This window comes from Macrotis lagotis, chromosome 1 (genome assembly GCF_037893015.1).
Source record: "Macrotis lagotis isolate mMagLag1 chromosome 1, bilby.v1.9.chrom.fasta, whole genome shotgun sequence".
NCBI classification, from domain to species: Eukaryota; Metazoa; Chordata; class Mammalia; order Peramelemorphia; family Peramelidae; genus Macrotis; species Macrotis lagotis.
Genome location: NC_133658.1, coordinates 905,760,434 through 905,779,130, shown reverse-complemented (window position 1 = coordinate 905,779,130; position 18,697 = coordinate 905,760,434). Strand labels below are relative to the sequence as shown.

General features: G+C 47.2%; 2 protein-coding genes across 3 annotated transcripts; one reads left to right on the top strand and one right to left on the bottom strand.

The window, feature by feature from the left end:
* Positions 1-4,216: 4,216 nt before the first annotated feature.
* Positions 4,217-11,196, top strand: GIPR (gastric inhibitory polypeptide receptor). Of its 2 annotated transcripts, none has more exons than XM_074219270.1 (13): positions 4,217-4,302; positions 4,666-4,796; positions 6,147-6,254; positions 7,005-7,108; positions 7,226-7,329; positions 8,006-8,150; positions 8,496-8,655; positions 9,095-9,155; positions 9,331-9,400; positions 10,146-10,234; positions 10,337-10,475; positions 10,878-10,919; positions 11,011-11,196. In XM_074219270.1, exons 1-13 carry the CDS (start codon positions 4,238-4,240, stop codon positions 11,194-11,196), a joined length of 1,404 nt encoding a protein of 467 aa, XP_074075371.1. In that variant the 5' UTR covers positions 4,217-4,237. The 2 variants fall into 2 exon arrangements, with proteins under 2 accessions (XP_074075371.1, XP_074075372.1); XM_074219271.1 differs by having other exon boundaries at positions 4,217-4,303; positions 4,697-4,796.
* Positions 11,197-14,492: 3,296 nt separating this feature from the next.
* SNRPD2 (small nuclear ribonucleoprotein D2 polypeptide) lies at positions 14,493-18,581 on the bottom strand. Its single transcript, XM_074219269.1, has 3 exons — positions 18,455-18,581; positions 15,028-15,207; positions 14,493-14,772 (listed from the first exon to the last, which is right to left on the bottom strand). Coding segments are annotated over exons 1-3 (357 nt in total). The 5' UTR covers positions 18,457-18,581; the 3' UTR covers positions 14,493-14,597.
* Positions 18,582-18,697: the final 116 nt, after the last annotated feature.

Below are 18,697 nucleotides of genomic sequence, written 5' to 3'. Positions count from 1 at the left end.
CCTCTACCCCCCCCCCATCTCATTTCCCTGCCTCATCGACCTTGCCATCTGCCTAGGCTCCAGGCCCCTGCCTTTTCCCCCAGGATTTGTTTCCTGTCCCTGCTGTCTTCTCAGCCTCAGGCTACAGCCCCCTGACTAGCCTGGAAGTCCTGGGGGGGGGGGTCATTTAGAAAGGGCCCTCAAACTCCAAGCTAGGAAGAAAAAAGAAAGAAAGGAGAGAGAGAGAGAGAGAGAGAGAGAGAGAGAGAGAGAGAGAGAGAGAGAGAGAGAGAGAGAGGAAAGAAGGAAAGAGAAAAAAAGAGAAGGAAGAAAGAATAAAGAAAGAAAGAGAGAGAGATGGAAAGAAAGAAAGACACTGAGTCTGAGATAGAGACAGAAACATAGTGGAAAGAGACTGAAACAAAGACAATGAGAGCCAATGGCCCCAGAAACTCAGTCTGGGATGGAGACAGAGATTGAGAACAAGAGAGAAAGAAGGAGAAAGATACCCTGGATCTCCTCTCCTCTTCTTAGTGGATCCTAAAAGGAGTATGAAGGTGAAAGAAAATACCTTAGTCGGGGATTTAGGGGTCAACTGATCCCATTCCCACTCTCTTGAGGAGAGTATTCTTTCCATCCCATGCTGGATTTCTTTAGTGCTTTGAAATCTCAGAGAATTGGAGGATAAAGTTTAGAAGGAGCTCACAACATACACATCTCCTTCCTACTCTACTCCAATTCAAGGGGTGCCAAGGATAGACATAGTTTTCCACAGTGTCTTCAGTTTCCTCCTCTGGAGTGGGAAACTGGGTTCCTGATGAGTGGGGTTGGATGTTTATGAATATTTAAGACATTGATGAATATGCATGAGCTCTTTTGCAAATAAGAGAGCTTTTTGTACATCTTATAGTCACAGGTGGGATACAACCACAGGTCAGTGGAATCAAAGGCAGAGGTCGAGACAAACAACAGACAGGGTGGCCCAAAATCAGTTCTATTTTAAGTTAATTAAGGGACACCTAGTATTTGCATTTGTTGATGCTTGTGAAATTTTCCATAAAGTTTTTTTTTTAGGTTTTTACAAAGCAAACAGGGTTAAGTGACTTGCCCATGGCCACACAACTAGGTACTTATTAAGTGTCTGAGGTTAGATTTGAACTCAGGTCCTCCTGACTCCAGGGCTGATGCTCTATCCATTGTGCCACCTAGCCACCCCCTCCATAAGGTTTTTACAAAAGATCCTAAGACTGTGGAAGCAGTATGGTCTAGTGAATAGATTTCTGCACTTGAAGACTAGAAGATTTGGGTTTTAATCTGGCTGTGTAACCTTGGGTAAGTCACTTAACTTTTCTGGGCCTCTGTTGAACTCAACAACCTCTAAGATTCCTTCCAGCTCTAAATCGATGTTTCTGTGTTCTTTCTCATCACAACAAAGCAAAGAAAAAACGGGAGAAATTGAGACTAAGAGGAACAAAAGAAGAGACAGAGTCAGAGACAGAGAGAGAGATACAGAAAGAGGAAGACAACAAGAAGCCCCTTGTGTTTGTCCTGCCCTGTTTTCCTTTCATCTGTGGGAGACACAGGATGGCTATGAGACTAAAAGAGGTGAAAACAGAAAGGCTACCTGCCTGGAGGTTAAAGTCCCTGCCAGGTTCTTAATCCTAAAGATTCTAAAAGACAGAAATGAAAGGGCACACACACACAGACACAGACACACACACAGACACACACAGACACACAGACACACAGACACACAGACACACACACACACACACACACACACACACACACACACCCGGAGAAGTAAAGGAGGGCTGAGTCTGTGACAGTCTCCCTGTGTGATAATGAGTGCTAGCACCCAGCCTGGGGGGCGGAGCTCAGAACCCAGAGCCTGGAGGAGAGAACCAGCACAAGAACAAGAAGAGGAGAAAGCAACAGCAGCCACAGGTGAGAGAACAGGGAAAGGACAAAATCTCTCTCTCTCTCTCTCTCTCTCTCTCTCTCTCTCTCTCTCTCTCTCTCTCTCTCTCTCTCTCCTCCATTTCTTTATCTCCTGTGTCTGTCTGTCTGTCTGTCTCTCTCCTCTCTGTCTGTCTCCCTGAGCATTTTTCTGTCTCTGTCTTTTTATGCTTCCACCTCACTATCTTTGTCTATCTCTTTGTCTCTTGTCTCTCCTGTTATTTCTGTCTCTGTCTTTGTCTTTCTTCTATTTCTCTCTGTCTTTTTCTCTTTGCCTTTTTCACTCTGCCCCTTCCTCTGTCTGTCTCTATTTCTCTCTCTCACTGTCTCTGCCTCTGTCTCTGTATCTATTTCTGTCTCTTTCTCTTTATCTCTGTCTCCTCTAGTTCTTTCTCTTCTTCTCTGCCTCTGCTTCTCTGTCTCTCTTTTTCCTCTTTCTCGTCTCTCCTCTATTTCTCTTCCTCTTTGCCTTTACTTGTGCTTCTCTCCTCTGTCTCTCTCCCTGAGTCTATTTCTCTCTACCTCCACCTCTTCCTTTGCCACTGTCTGTCTGTCTCTCATAGGACTTTAGAGATGACCTCATATCTTTTTTTCTCCTCCTACAAACCTTTCTTTCTATCTCTTCCTCTGAGTCTTTCTGTGTCTCGGCATCTTCTTCCCAAAACACTGCTGATGGAGCTTTGGAGGTAGGTGGAAAGATGTGAATAGGGTAGTTAGGGGAGAACTATTGGGACAAAGAAAGTGGAACCACCTTTTCTCCTTCATTCAGATGTCTTATTTTCTTGGGTTCTTTCCTCACTACCCCAATCCTACTCTGGTCTCCAAAAGTTCTGAGATTTGAGTTATTGTCAAGGAGGAGGATGGTGGATGGAACCCATCCTGAGAAAAGTGAGGAATGGAAAGTTGAGATATATGGCAAAATAGGAACTTGACAAACAGTTCTTGGTGGGGGCAAGGGAGGGGTGGGAAACAGGCTGTTCCCTCAGTCTCAGTGGGTATGCAGAAGTACCAGAAGTAGTTTAGAAAATTTCTTTTTGTTCAGTCATTTCAGTCATGTCTGACTGTAACCCCACTTGGGGTTTTCTTGACAAAGACACTGGTTTGCCATTTTCTTCTCCAGTTCATTTTATATTTGAGGAAACCAAAGCAGAGAGCATGAAGTAACTTTCTCAGGGCTACACAACAAGTAAGTGTCTGAAGCCAGATTTGAACTCACAAAGAAGACTTTAGGCCTGGCACTCTTGCTGACTGTCTTATGACTTAGAAGTTAGGGGATATTAAAATTGAAGAGTTCAGACTTAAAGTTGTTGAAAAGGGAGGGGTTATTTATGTTTCAGAAAAATTATATATATATTTGAAGGAAAAATATATATGTATATTTGCTTTTTTGAGGAAATATATATTTGTTTTGAAGTAAAGTATATATATTTTGAAAATATATGTTTTTGAAGAATATATATATATATGTATATATATATATATTTGTTTAATTTATCAATAGTACAATGTCACAATAGATGGAGCCAGAGTAGTATCATTATGGAATGTGCATTGAGTCTGAAAATATGCTCTAGAAAGAGCATCATTCTGCAAGGAGTTGTTGAAACCATTCTGAATTATTGTAAGTTAATGTTGAATCAGTTGATTTTATTAAAAATATTGTAAACTAATATTAAATCAGTTGATTTTATTAAAACAATAAAAAAGGAAGGAAGGAAGGAAGGAAGGAAGGAAGGAAGAAAGAAAGAAAGAAAGAAAGAAAGAAAGGAAGGAAGGAAGGAAGGAAGGAAGGAAGGAAGAAAGAAAGAAAGAAAGAAAGAAAGAAAGAAAGAAAGAAAGAAAGAAAGAAAGAAAGAAAGAAAGAAAGAAAGAAAGAAAAGGAGAAAAGTCAGGGTAGATTAGAAACCATCAAACAAATATTTAGTTTCTGCCATGGATCTCAAGGTGTCTTTTGTACAAAGGGGCTTGTAATAAGGTAGAGAGGAATAGGGACCAGATCCATGATTTTCATTGGTATAGAAAGCTACTGGGTGAGCTACCTCTCTTTTCTCTCCCTCCACCCTCTCTCTCTCTGAGATTAATTCTACTTTTCAATATAAAAGTCATCAGATTGTGTGGACTAGGGTATTAAGATGTCCTAAGATAAGGATACATGTTCAGGATCACAAAGTCAAGATGTGCCAGAGAATTCGATTCTGAGGTCATCTATCCCTTATTCTACTCTGCCTCCCATAAGATTGTTAAGAGGTGCTGTGAGACACCCCTGGAATCGTGAACTTTGAAGGCCGGATTCCTTCCTATGATGCTGACACCTCCACCTCTCCTGATTCTCTTGCTATCCCATCCAGTCCTGTGGAAAACACAAGTAAGGGGGTGGGAGGGAAAAGCTATAAATGTTTAGAAATCCTTCTAGGGGTGGAAGGAGATGAAGGGTAAGAAGTAGTTTCAAGGACTTCCTCCCAGAAGTACTAGTGGGGGGTTTCTCCATGCCTTCCTCATTCCCAAGTAACTTTAAGTCACATGATCAAGCTTTCCATATTTTACCTTCAGTTTCTGCCCCCTTCCTGATACCTTACAAAACCAGGTTAAAGAATAAGTGCAGGGAGATCTAAAGGAAAAGGATGGGCACATTTTAGATGGGCTGGGTTCTGATAACTTTTAAAGAGGGCTTTAAGCCCTACAGGCAGTAGAAGTTCCAAGGTGCCTTCCTCTTCCCCTGTGTCCGTGGGGGTCTGGGGAGGAGGGTCTTTCTCCACAGGCCAGTTCTCTGGGGAACACTGCCAATGAACTCTACCGTCAGTGGGTTCGGTATCGGACACAGTGCCAGGAGACCTTGGAAGCCACTGAGCCAGAGGCAGGTGAGCTGGGGTTCCTGAGGGATGGAAGAGGTGATCTGCCTTGAATCTCAGTGAGAATCTGGGAAGAAAACTTGTCTGTAGCCACCAATGCTCCCAGGTGGTGATGTCTTTACAAGACCCTGGTTGACCTAGTTGTGGGCATGGGAGGTGGCTATGGATGTACAAGGGGAAGGGGGTAGGAAGGGATGGATGTACAAGGGGAAGGGGGGAGGAAGGGATGGATGTACAAGGGGAAGGGGGGAGGAAGGGATGGATGTACAAGGGGAAGGGGGGAGGAAGGGATGGATGTACAAGGGGAAGGGGGGAGGAAGGGATGGATGTACAAGGGGAAGGAGGGGAGGAAGGGATGGATGTACAAGGGGAAGGGGGGAGGAAGGGATGGATGTACAAGGGGAAGGGGGTAGGAAGGGATGGATGTACAAGGGGAAGGGGGGAGGAAGGATGGATGTACAAGGGGAAGGGGGGAGGAAGGGATGGATGTACAAGGGGAAGGAGGGGAGGAAGGGATGGATGTACAAGGGGAAGGAGGGGAGGAAGGGATGGATGTACAAGGGGAAGGGGGGGAGGAAGGGATGGATGTACAAGGGGAAGGGGGTAGGAAGGGATGGATGTACAAGGGGAAGGAGGGGAGGAAGGGATGGATGTACAAGGGGAAGGGGGGAGGAAGGGATGGATGTACAAGGGGAAGGGGGGAGGAAGGGATGGATGTACAAGGGGAAGGAGGGGAGGAAGGGATGGATGTACAAGGGGAAGGGGGGAGGAAGGGATGGATGTACAAAGGGAAGGGGGGAGGAAGGGATAGATGTACAAGGGGAAGGAGGGGAGGAAGGGATGGATGTACAAGGGGAAGGAGGGGAGGAAGGGATGGATGTACAAGGGGAAGGAGGGGAGGAAGGGATGGATGTACAAGGGGAAGGAGGGGAGGAAGGGATGGATGTACAAGGGGAAGGAGGGGAGGAAGGGATGGATGTACAAGGGGAAGGAGGGGAGGAAGGGATGGATGTACAAGGGGAAGGAGGGGAGGAAGGGATGGATGTACAAGGGGAAGGAGGGGAGGAAGGGATGGATGTACAAGGGGAAGGAGGGGAGGAAGGGATGGATGTACAAGGGGAAGGAGGGGAGGAAGAGATGGATGAAACAGTCAGTCTGGCTAGACCTGAGGGGGAGCAACAAGGATGGCTGTTCCATGGGGCTGACATTTTACAGACTTGAAGAGTTGGTCATGCATAAGCTGATGAAGGAAGGAGGCAAATACAACCATTCCTCACCCCCCCCCCCCCCCCCCGGGAAAACCTGGGAGAAGGGACTGGAAGTCACCATCTTTGTCTCCTTTGTCTCCTCCTCCTCTAGGCCTAGCCTGCAATGGGACGTTCGACATGTATGTCTGCTGGCCCCACTCGCTCCCTAACACCACAGCCAGTGCCCCCTGTCCCTGGTACCTTCCCTGGCACCAGGAAGGTGAGAATCTCCTACTTGGGAGAACAGTAAAGAGGCCACCTCTTGAGGCTCTCTCTGAGTTGAGGCTGCCTCAATTTCCCTTTATCCACCTGTTTGTGTGAGGGTCTCCTCCATTTCTCTTTTATCTCCTCCTTGTCCTGTCTTTCTCCCTTATCTTCTCTGTGGTTTTATCTCCATGTCTGGGTTTCTCTGGTTCCTTGATTCTTTGATTCCTCAGCATTATCTTTGTCTCTTTGATTTTTATAGGTTCAAGGCCTTTTCTCCCTGTGGGACTTAGGGAAAGTCACTCCCCCTGCATGACTTCCCTTTTCCCCCTTACTTTATTTAAGAAGAGGGACTGAATGAGATGCTCTCTGAGGTCTCTTCCATTCTGTGTTTTGTATGCTAAGGGACCTACTAATAACATGCTTCTCTTTCTCTGGGAGAATCTCTGTGCTTTTGCCTAGAATTGGTACAAGAGACATGGCCCTGGACCTTAAGTCAGGAAGACCTGGGTTCAAATTTTGCCTCAAACTATGTGACCCTGGTCAAGTCCCTGAACCTTTTTAGACCTCAGTTTTTTTCATCTGTAACATGAAGACATGGTACATGGTGACCTCTGGGGTCTTTTTCAACTAGAAATTTTTGATCCTCTATAGATGACTCTCTGGGTCTCTACCTGTACATCTTCTTTAACTCTCTTCCCTACCTCATCTTCCTCTCTAACATTAAATGCCTCCTTTAGCCTGGACTTTTCCATATTCTCTTCAGTGACCAGGGGCTCTGTGCTGCGTCTCTGTGGAGCTGATGGGCAGTGGGGACCCTGGAGAGATCATTCCCAATGTGAAGCTCCAGAGAGGGAGCAAGTCTTCCAGGTGAGGATGGAACATAACCCTTTCCTCAAGGGAGAATCTGGGAAAAATCTCACTCTCCCAAGTGGAAAATGCCCCACAGGTTATAGGGTTATGAGCTGTGGGTCTTTCTCTCTCCAGGGTCAGAGGCTCATCCTGGAGAAGTTGCAGCTGGTGTATACAGTGGGGTACTCCCTCTCCCTGGTTGCCTTGTTGCTGGCTCTACTGATCCTCAGCTCCTTTAGGTAATTGATTCTGAAGGAGAAACAAGATCCTGTCCTCAGGGAACCCCCAGTGTAAAGAGTGAGACTCAGTTTTGCTCTTTAGGAGACTGGTTGGAAGGAAATATGTGGGGATGGAGTGCAGATGTGCTAGCTTGTTTTCAAGCATCAGAAGGGCCTTTAGGTGACTGATAGATCAGACTTGAATTATTTGGCTCCAGAGGGTAGGACTAGGAGTCTTAGGATGATGCCCAGACTTCAAACTCTGTATCAGAGAGCTATTTAAAAATGGAATTGGCGGGGGGGGGGCTAGGTGGTGCAGTGGACAGAGCACCGGCCCTGGAGTCAGGAGGACCTGAGTTCAAATTACCTAGTTGTGTGGCCTTGGGCAAGCCACTTAACCCCATTTGCCTTGCAAAAAACCTTTTAAAAAAGAAAGAAAAAAATGGAATGGGCTTTCTTGTGTGGGAGTGTATTCTCCACTCAAGACTTCATCAGACAACAAACAAAAACCATTTGTTGGGTAAAGGTGGAAGGTCAGCTCAAGGCAGGCTTCCTTAAGGAGAATCAGGAAGTAGAAGTGAGTGGAGGAAAGTGGTGCTAAAGGATACGGGGGACATAATGGGTAGCTTGGGCAAAGTGGAGAGCAGGTGGCTATGGGGCAGGGTCACTAGATTCTGTCATGACTGTCTCCTTCAAGGAAGCTTCGATGTACCCGAAACTCTATCCACATGAATCTGTTCATCTCCTTTGTCTTCCGGGCAGTTGCCATCCTCACTCGGGATAAACTCTTGCCCCCTTTGGGCCTTCACACTGGAGACCCATCTCAGGGGCTTTCCCATCAGGTGATCTCTTGGTCTCCCTTCTTTTCCCCTTTCAGCGTGGGCATAGTTTGCAGTTCTAATATGCCAAGACACTATGTTCTGTTGACCAAATAGCTTCCCAGTTGTGACAGTCTATCAATCATCTACCAAACCCACCTTGGCTCATATTCACTAATTATTTAATTGTTCACACTCTCATCTCTTTTTCTCCCCCTGGATCTGGTTTAGAAGAGAGAAACTTTATCTGGGAAGAACATGTGGTTGAGGTTGGGGGTGGGCCGAGATGGAGGGAGATGGTTGGTTGTTGGGGAGAGGGAGGCTTATCACTATCTGCTTCTGATCTCCAACTCTGCCCCCCATCCTCAGGTCCTAGTCACTTGCCGAGTGGCCCAGATTATGACCCAGTATTTTGTGAGCGCTAACCACACCTGGCTGCTGGTGGAAGGTGTATACCTGCACAGTTTGCTGGTGTTGATGGCCTTTTCAGAGGATAGTCACTTTAAATGCTACCTGTTTCTTGGCTGGGGTGAGTTGTAGGCCTCCCCATTTGACACCACGTAGATTATTGGACTAGGGTCCATAGAGAAAATAAAGGGGGTGGACTACTAGATTACTCCAACTCTACGATGAGGTTCTGCAAGCTCTGAGACCCGTCAGTGGATAAGCATTTATTAAGCTCTGATATAAAGCCGAGGATACAGAGGCAAAAAAGCAGTGTCTGCCTTCAAGGAGGATCCAGTCACATGGAAGAGACAACAGGTAAAGGCCTGGGTCCACACAAGATACAGAAAGAGGGATGGAGGGCATCTGAACAAGGGGAAGCCATTTCTAGGTCTTGGCTGGTTTTAGGAATTTTACATTCCTCCGTAGAAGGAATGTCTGTCTGTCTGGTGAAGTCTGTGGGCATGTCTGGTATTCACAGGGTGATGTCCGTGGGCATGACTGGTTTTTACTGGTTCACACAGGGGGACCTGCTCTCTTTGTCATCCCGTGGGTGATCTCTCGACATCTCTACGAGAACACTCAGTGAGTGGAAGTAGATGCCAGGAGGCAGTCAGTAGGGAAAGTGGGCACGATCTGCTCAGGGGCGAGATGGATGGGCGTAGTGGGCGGGGCTGGGTGGAGTATGGGTGTGACCCGCAGGGAGGTGGGGCCGGGATTTCATGGGCCGAGTAGGACCCTGGAGAGTTCCTTCTTGCAGGTGCTGGGAACGGAATGAGATCAAGGCCATCTGGTGGATTATCCGCACGCCTATCCTCGCCATCATCTTGGTATGATTCCCCACTTCCCTCTCAGACTCAAGGAGCACATCTGCTCCAGCAGCCTCTGCACCCCATCTTCTTAGTCCAGGCTTCTTTTCATCCTGTCTTGGGGCTTTTTAGGCTTCCTCCGGCCTCTCTCTTTGTGGGAGTCAAACCAAGATTTCCCATTTCATCCAGGAAATTCTCCTTGACCATTGTGTTATCTAAGTGTCACTCCTCTCCTGAGCCCCCCACTCCTGACGTGGATACCCTCTCTCTACCAGGCTCTGGAAGAGGGAGTGTCTAATGTTCCCTGAGGCTCCCCAAGGCCCCTACCCTAGGCACAACCTCAGTCTAATCACAAGGGAGAGCTCCATAATAAATAGGGGCAGGTGGATGAAAATGAATTTTAACAGGGGCTGCTAGGTAGCGCAGTGGAGAGAACACTGCCCTGGAGTCAGGAGTTCAAATGTGACCTCAGACACTTAATAATGACCTAGCTGTGTGACCTTGGGTAAGTCACCTAACTCTATCATCTTGCAAAAATCCAAAGTAAAAAAAAAGAAAATGAATCTTAGTATTCTCAGATTCTACTATGTTCACATTCTAGAGCTGTGAGGTGCTAATATTCCATGTTCTTGAATCCCAACTGTCTACAATGCTAGTAATCTAAGGTCCTAGTGGTCTACAAGTTTAGACTCTTCTTACTCCGACTTCAACAGTTTTGCCCTCTCCCCCAGCATGACCCCTCTACACTTTGTCGCCCCCTACTCAGGTTAATTTCCTCATCTTCATTCGAATTCTGGGCATCCTGCTGGCCAAGCTGAAGGCCCATCAGATGCGCTGCCAGGACTACAGGCTCAGGTGGGGGGGGGGAGGGGAAGGAAGAGACCTTGGGGTTAGGGAGGATTCACAAAAAGGGAGGGGCAGAAGGGCCCTAGGGATTCATGCTCCCTCTACCTCCAGGCTGGCCAGGTCCACATTGACCTTGGTCCCCCTCCTGGGCATACATGAGGTGGTGTTTGCACCTGTGACAGAGGAACAAGCAGAGGGTACCCTTCGCTACACCAAACTGTGTTTTGAGATCTTCCTTAGCTCCTTCCAGGTAGGGCAACTGTCCCAATTCCATTCCAAATCCACCACCTCCCTCCCTTGACCCTTGACCTCAGAGGCCAACCTGGTTCTGCAAACTGCTTTGGATTGGAGGCCACCTCTCAAAGTCTGATTAAAGATGTGGTCTACCCTCCTAGCCAACTATTTATATATGGGAATAAAACCACTCACCCTTGCATGTCAACCAGATAATGTAACTCACATGCCAGGGGCACCAGGCCTATAAACCCTTTTTCTCACAAAAGGGATGGAAGACAAAGATTATCAGGTTGCTTTGAGGGAAGAGAACCCTGGGAATGATCTCATCCAGACCTGGGCTGAAGTCCTGATCCTTTATTTAGGAATGGGCTCATGTTTCCTATAAAGCTCTTCCATTCATTCTTCTTCTCTTCAGGGCCTCTTTGTCAGCATCCTGTACTGTTTCATCAACAAAGAGGTATGAAATCCCCAAACTACTACGACCTTCTTTTCCAAAGTGGACCAGTTGGTAATGATCATGTCCTACCTTTGCCCCTTGATCCCTGCAGGTTCAGGCTGAGATCCAAAAACAATGGCAGAGATGCTGGCTGGGCCAAAGTCTCTTGGATGAGCATCGCCTGTCCCGGGACCACCAGTCTTCTAGCCATGGGGCTGCCCCCAGCCTCTCCATCTACAGCAGAGCTAGGGGTGGGGAGGGAGAAGAGGTCAGCCCAGCTTCTGAGAGCTCCTGCTAAGGAAGGCTCCACCTAGCCCCTGATCCTCCCAACAAAGAATCAAAGATGCATACATATTTAGTAAAATTGGAATAACTTCCATGCCCATTTTCCTAGCCATAATTTGAGGTTTCTAGGGCTCTTTCCTCAACACAGTCTTGGCCAGGGAAAATGAGGCTCTAAAGTCTATGTAACTTGGTCAGAAGTAGGGGCAGATATTCTGATAACTGTGATGGATAGGCAAGTGTCTGTGCTGAGGAGCCCTATGGATGTATCAAGTCAAAAACTGATAGGGTGCAAGGGTCTCTCTGCAACATCCAGCCTCCTGACTGGAAGGTCACTACAAATCTCTCTCCCCCTCCCAACCTGGCTGCCCATTCTGTCCTTAGGATTTTTAGAAATCATTCTTCCTTCTAAGTAGTGTTATTAGAGTCAGAAGACCTGGTTCTATGTGCCATTTCTGCCACCGAATTCCTGGGAAACTTTAGGAGATTCTTCCCATTCTCTGGGCCTCAGTTTACTCAAGTATGAAATAGGTAGGTTTAGATATCAAGCCCAAATTGGAATTTCTGCCCTTTGGCCAAATAGACAAGTTCTTCAGACAGAAGAAGACAGTGTCATAAAAACAGTTTCAGAACTAAAAAGGACTTCAATGGTCATGTATCCCATCTTGTACCTGAAAAAAAAAAACTTCCTTGGGTTATATCCTGGACAAGTGGCTATCCAGGCTGGGCTTGGAGAGTTCTTGAGGTTGACCGCTCTACTGGAGACTTCCTTAGGAAGTAACACTGAATTATCAATGACTCCTTTTTGAGTTTGCTCATTTAAACCAGTTCTGAATCCTCCCTTTGGCATCACATCATCTGTCCCATGTCTCCACCTTTTCCACAAGAATAGAACAACTGATCAAAGGCTTTGAAGAGATTTGGGCCAACTACGTACTACAGTCCTTCGATGTATTAGCTTAGTAACACTGTCAAAAAAAGAAATAAAGTTAGTTTTGAATGACTGGTCCTCAATGAAGCCGTGTGGATACTCTGTGCTTCCTCCTTTTTCTCCTTGTTTCTGTCCTAGTAATAATTCATTCCAGGGGGCAGCTAGGTGGCTCAGTGGACAGAGCACTGGCCCTGGAGTCAGGAGGATCTGAGTTCAAATCCAGCCTCAGACACTAAATAATTACCTAGCTGTGTGACCTTGGGCAAATCATTTAACCCCATTGCCTTAAATAAAAAAAATACATTCCAGAATCTTACCCAGAAATTGAAGTCAAGCTCATTGGCCTCAAGTTTACATACACTATTCCTTCTGCAATCAGGACGTTTGACCTTCTTGTCTTCTTCTCGTTCCCCTTCCACTTTCCATCCTTCCTAAGATCCCTGATGGTGGCTGAGTAAATCATTGCCAGGCCTGTCTTCACTGGTCCTTGCTCTCACACCACCCTTTCTTTTTCACCTATCATGGCAACTGTTTGAAATCTGTTCTCTTAATTTCTAGGATGCATTAAGACTATTCTCAGCTCTTCTTTCCTCCAATCACAAATCCTAAGAAGGAGCAGTCATTGTTTCCCCCACCCCACTAGTTCCTCTTGGAGAAAACCAGATCGAGAATAGAGTTCCCTGTTGTTTCTGAAATTAAGATGAAGGCAAGAATGACTATATGTATAATTGCTTGCCTTGCTTTCTCAATGGCAGGGTGAGGAATGAGAGGGAGAGAATTTGGAAATCAGATTTTTTTTTTAAATTAAGTTAAAACCTAAACATAAAAATCCAACAGAAAGGCAAGAGATCAGCAGAGGAGCATTAGCAGGGGTTTGAGGAGCTAGATCTCCCCGTCACTGCTCTAGCAGGCCTTCCCTAAGTCTCTTTTTTGGGGACAGCTTGCATCCTCTCCCTCACCCAATCCTCACAAATAATCATTAAGAGCTCCAGTTTAAGAGAATCTTTTATTTCCAAGGGTCCACAAAAGTCTTTTTTCTCCTTGGTAAGGAGGACACTTCCCTCTTGCAATGTGATACAAGATTTTCAAATCTATACTGAGATGTTGTGAGGATAAGGGAAAACCTTGAAGGTGGAAAGCTTTGTGACTTTTTGGGATGGGAATGGGACGCTGGGTCTTAAAACCTATAATAGCTCTAGGGGAAGGGGGGCTCCTTGAAGTCTACTGTTGAACAGTTTGAAGGAAACCCAGTATCTCCTTAAAAAAAATCTAGGAATGTGTGGGGAAGAGTTCTGGCTCCACTCTGCTCTTACCTGGGATCCAAAGCAAACTGAGATTGTTCTTTAGAATTTCAGTCTCCTTTACACAAAGAAGGGGTTGAATACCAGTCTATAAAGCCCTTTCCAGGTCTAAAGGCCTATACCGCAATGCCTTCCTATTCTTAGAGCTCCCAAGCATTTATCCAACATCTCCTGTTTGCAGGGGGTCTCAATTCTCTTACATGTGGCAAAGAATGCATCACTTCATTCCCATTTCTATGACTTTCTAACATAGCCTGTCCTAGCTGGGATGGAAGCAGTAGACTCCCTAAGGGGATGTGTGGGGGGGAGAAGGTGGGAAGGGTAGGTTGTATTTGCTGGAAGGGTTCTCCTTTGGGGCCAGCGCCAGGCCTCTGGGAGGCTGTGTCTAGCCCATGACCAGCTGGATATATAAGGACTTAAGGAGTGGTTGTTTACTTTTTTTCTGGTTGGTAAAAGGAACATAGTGAAAAACAGCTTGTTCTTTACAGGAAGAGGGAATGAACTAGTCAGTCTAAGGGTTCAGTCCCAGGAGAGTCAGGCATAGTTCAGGAGCAGAAACTCAGGTAGGAATAGGAGACCTTGGCCTTGCTATCTTGGGCACTCCCGAGACATGTGTGACTTCTCTCTCTGGGTTACTTTTCTTCCTGACAGAACTGGGAGAGGTAGACATGCTGGGTTCCAGTCTTGCTCAGTTCTTCATTCTGGGAAGGGTTGCTCTGGAGGCCAGCCTAGCGCTCCCATGGTTCGAGATCTCTTTAGCTACTAATGGCAGTCCCTTCAATACTATATGAGTCAACCTATTGAAGGGACTGCCATTAGTAGCTAGTGGTTGTCCTACCTGTGGCAACTCACAACGCGACAGGTTAACCCTGGAGGTATTGGGGTTTCTGTGTTGGGGTAAGAGAATGAGACTGAGTGCTCGATCTGCTTCAACCAAACTGTTGTCAAACCTATGTTTGCCCCTGTTCTCTAACCCCTTCCCTGCCTCATCTGCTCCTCTTACCCCTAAACCCCACCATGCTTAACTCTCTGTGGGCATGTTTGCTCAGCCCAACATGAGACAAAAGAACCAGACTAGGGAAGAAAAAAACAGCAAGGTTTTATTCACAAAAGGTAAAACAAGGGGACTCCACAGCTTTTTCAGCAGGGCTGAGTATTAGGGTGGGAAGGGAGGTTCTGGCTCCACTACTTGCCAGCAATGAGTGGATTCCTGAGGACCACAATGACTGAATCCCCCCTCAGGAACATCTTGGAAATGTAACGATCTTTGTTCACTGGTTTCGATTTTTTCTTGCCTTTGCCGCTTTTGGGCACCTCCGTCCACATCTCCTTCACATTCTCCAAGACCATGTTGCAGTGCCTGAAGCCAGGAGAGGCAAGAGATAAGTAGAAGATCTGGCTAAGCTTACCCTGCTGCCCTCAAAAGGAGCCCCAGAAAGAAAAGGAAGGCTAGGGTTGTAGACAGCAGTGGAGGGCTGGCCCCTGTTCTCTGTAATGCCACATGTCCCTTTCATCCCCTGCCCATAGATCAGGACCATCAAACTGTGCTCCTGGGAAATGTGTACTGAGACACCCCTCCCACCCAAAATGGCAGGCCAGAAAGGTCATCACCCACCTGTCAAAGGCCTTCACGCGGCCCAGCAGTTTCTTGTTGTTGCGGCAATTGATAAGAACCTGGGTGTTGTTCTTCACAGATTGTGTGAGCACGGACAAGGGCCCGGTGTTGAACTCCTCCTCTTCTCGCTTCTGCAGCTCCTCAGGGGTCATCTCGCTTTTCGGCTTATTTAAGAGACTCCTGGGGGCAGTGCATGGACACAGACAGGTTGACATCTGCCTGTGGCGACTGGCTCCCTGGACACCAGCTTTGGCCCATTCCTATGTAGGAAATGGGGAGGACTTCCCAGTTTCTGAGGGATCTGTTGTACTTGCACATCTGTAGATATCCTAACTCTGCATCCTTGGAGTTTCATCTCACCCTCAAGTCTTTGAGACTCCCATTTTACCAGATTCCCATATTGCCTAATCTCCCATAATCTGCTCCATAGTTGGATCTATATGCTCGAGTACCCCATCTAGTATGTCTGGGCCAGTCCTCCACAGCCCTCTGCCCTGCAAATCAAAACTTCTTTTTAATCTGTTGGTCTGGCAGCTCCCCCTGCCACTCAGATCACTTTCTACCTGGCAAGTTGTTTTCCATTCATGCCCTAGTGATGCAGACCTCCTCATCCAGGACCTCACTTGGATCCACTCAAAACTGACTGGTTCAAGACAGATATCACAAGGAAAATTCCCCTTCCCATCTCATATGCAATGCTGGGAGATATTTGGGGGGGAGAACCTTAGTCCAAGCAAGAATCTCTTATACAACAGTAACAGGGAAGGGACCATTAATCACATCATTGTGTAAATATTTCCAGGGATAGGGAACTCCTTACCTAAGGAAAATAAGAAGAACCTTTACCTCAAACAATAGTACCCTTCTAGACTACCAGAAGGCCCAGAGATCATACCAAGAGGAATTGATTTAGACCTAGATCTCCCACTCAGCTTTGGTACTCTCATGTCAGGATCTGTATCGTACCAAAAGCTCCTGCCCCAGCCAAAATACCATCTGTTGTTCCACCCCCAAATCATAATTCAGTCCATTTTTACATTGTTCCAAATGAGGCCTCCCTTCCTATTGACTCCCTAGACCAAACCTTCCTTCTAATGCATATGGCTTTCTTCTATTAGAATGAAAGCCCATTAAGGGCAGGAATTGTCTTGGTTTTGTATTTATAATCTTTGTGCTCGGTCCACAATAAGCTCTCATTAAATCAAATAATAGGAAAGCAATTAGCACAGGGCTCAGAGTAGCCATTTAATAAAAGCTTATTTCCTTCTCTCCCTAATTAAATGTTTCTTTTATCAATGACTAGTCCTCAGAATTTATAACACTGTGGAGGACAAAGAAGAGGGGTAGTTTCTCTTCTCAAAGCTTTTGGGTCCTGGAAAAAGAGTGAACCAATGGATAATGGGAAAACACTGCCAAGGTCAGTGGCAAATAGATTGAGGGTCTAAGCTGGAGGTCCTGATGCCCAATAGAGTACCCCACCCTGTTCTGAACTGACTTTAAAAAAGGTCAGTATTTTCACAGGGAAGATGGAGGCAAAGAATCATAAGTGGACAGCATGAAGACTATAGCAGTAGAAGATGAGTTCTGTTAAGGAAACGGACAGACCAGTCTGACCAGACTGTATATTCACTATAGGCCATATACAGAAAGTATGTGGAAAACTTCCTCATGGTGGTGGCTCTAGACACAGGAAGGAATTTTTTCAGACTGCTAAGAAGAAACTGAGATATTTAAGCTAGAGAAGAAAAGACTTTATTAGACAAAGGATAACTGTCTTCAGGTAAATGAAAGACTAAAACTCACTGGACTTGATTCCAGAGGAGTCAACAGGGAGGCTGACATTGAACTGCTATGAGTAAAACCCTAAGGAATTAGCAAGCTCTTGGTTTCTGAGGGTCAACAACAGAGGTTGGGAGGTCACATTTCAAGCTGGGAGTGGCCCAGGTGACCTTGGAGCTCTCTTCCAAGACTAACTTCTCCCACATGGAGATAGCTATGTTTCCCATCTGGTTTTCTCATTTCATCCTTTTGGGCTACTTAAATCTCAATTCCCTTTTACTTTCCTAACAATGCTCCCCCATGGCAAGTCCCCCATTGGACAGACCACACAAAGAGTTTCTTACTTAATTCCCCTGTAGCTTCCCAAACCTTCCCACCATCGACTCCTGTCTCTATTTCTCCCCAAGTGGCTCCTTTATCAGATGTCCTTTACCCATTTATCAACTGTGGCTCCCCCTCTGCTCGGTCCAATCAAGGTCTATTCTCCCTGTGACTCGGCAGCCCCCCTCACTCTCAGGAGACCCTTTGCTCCACATTTGATCAATTTCACCCTGTGGGGGAGGCTAGGTGGCAATGGATAAAGCACCGGCCTTGGAGTCAGGAGTACCTGGGTTCAAATCCGGTCTCAGACACTTAATAATGACCTAGCTGTGTGGCCTTGGGCAAGCCACTTAATCCCATTGCCTTGCAAAAAAAAAACACCTAAAAAAAAAATTTCACCCTGTGGTTGCCCCCTCACATCTCCCCTTTAAGGCTCTGACACCTCCTGATAGCTACAAACGTGCCATTTGTGGCTCTCGGAGGGTCCAGCTCCACCATGATGTCCTATCTGGCTGGTTCTCGTATCTGCTGGCCTCCCCTTTCACCTCACCTGTGCAGGTTCGCACACAAACGCTCACCACTCTTCATTTCCTCCATCGATTTGAGACCCTTCCCACCCCCCAACCCTCCCTTCTCTGCTATTTTCTCTATTTATAATATTATTTGTTTTTACGATCGTTGATTTGCAGGGTTTTGAGTTTCACATCCCCCCGCCCCCCCGCTCCCTATCCAATCACAGATGGTTCTCTATAATTTAATTCTTTGCTGAGGCCGGCTTCCCCTCCAGTCTAAACCTTCTCTAAATACAGCGGGGGGGGGGGAACCCCAGGATGAGGGCGCGGGGGGGGGGGGGGGGCGCTGACACCGACACACCAAGACACATTCCACCAGCCTACTTAGCCCGCCCCCTTCTTCCCATGGGCTTCTCCATCCATTGGCCGCCCTGCCGCTTTCCCAGCCCGCCCCCTCCACCCATTGGCCGCTGGCGCCGTTCAGCTCCTTTTCCCATTGGCCGCCCTGCCGTTTTCCTAGCCCGCCCCTTCCACCCATTGGCCGCACGCGCCGCTCAACACCACATGTGCTCCGCGCGGGCATGCCCCACCTCCCCTAGGTTGCAGGAGCTGGGGGAGGGGAGGGGTAGCCCCAGCGTCCTATTCGCGCGCTTCGCCTCCCGTTCTAATCCCCAACGTCAACCAGGCAATTTCCCCCGAGTGGTAACTTCGGCTCGCTCTCCCCCAGCCCCGACTCCGCTCCCTCGTGGCTCTGGCCACGCCCCTTCCCCTAGGTAGCACCCCCGGGTTGGGACAAGGGGAGGATCGCCGCTCACATGGTGGAGGTGGTTCCCCGATCCTTTGCACTCCGGCCTTCCTCGCGCAGCGGCTGCCTCAGTGCCCTGGCTTCTTTTTCACCGCCGCCGGGAGTCGCTTCCGCTTCCGGGTTAAAGAAGCGCGGAGAAGTGAGTAGGAAGAGCGGGGCACTTCCGGTTCCGGACTGAGAGGCGGCTTCTTTGGAACGTACGACATTGTTGCGCGTGCGCACTGAGGCTGGGAAGAAGCTCGAGGGAAGAGGT

Bases quoted from the DNA above. Each gene is read 5' to 3' on its own strand.
- SNRPD2 (XM_074219269.1), bottom strand. The intron at 14,773-15,027 runs GTGGGTGATGAC...TCCTGGCTTCAG, and splicing joins CGCGTGAAGGCCTTTGACAG to GCACTGCAACATGGTCTTGG.
- GIPR (XM_074219270.1), top strand. From the start codon at position 4,238: ATGATGCTGACACCTCCACCTCTCCTGATTCTCTTGCTATCCCATCCA. The intron at 8,151-8,495 runs GTGATCTCTTGG...CCCCATCCTCAG, and splicing joins CTCAGGGGCTTTCCCATCAG to GTCCTAGTCACTTGCCGAGT. The intron at 9,401-10,145 runs GTATGATTCCCC...CCCCCTACTCAG, and splicing joins CTATCCTCGCCATCATCTTG to GTTAATTTCCTCATCTTCAT.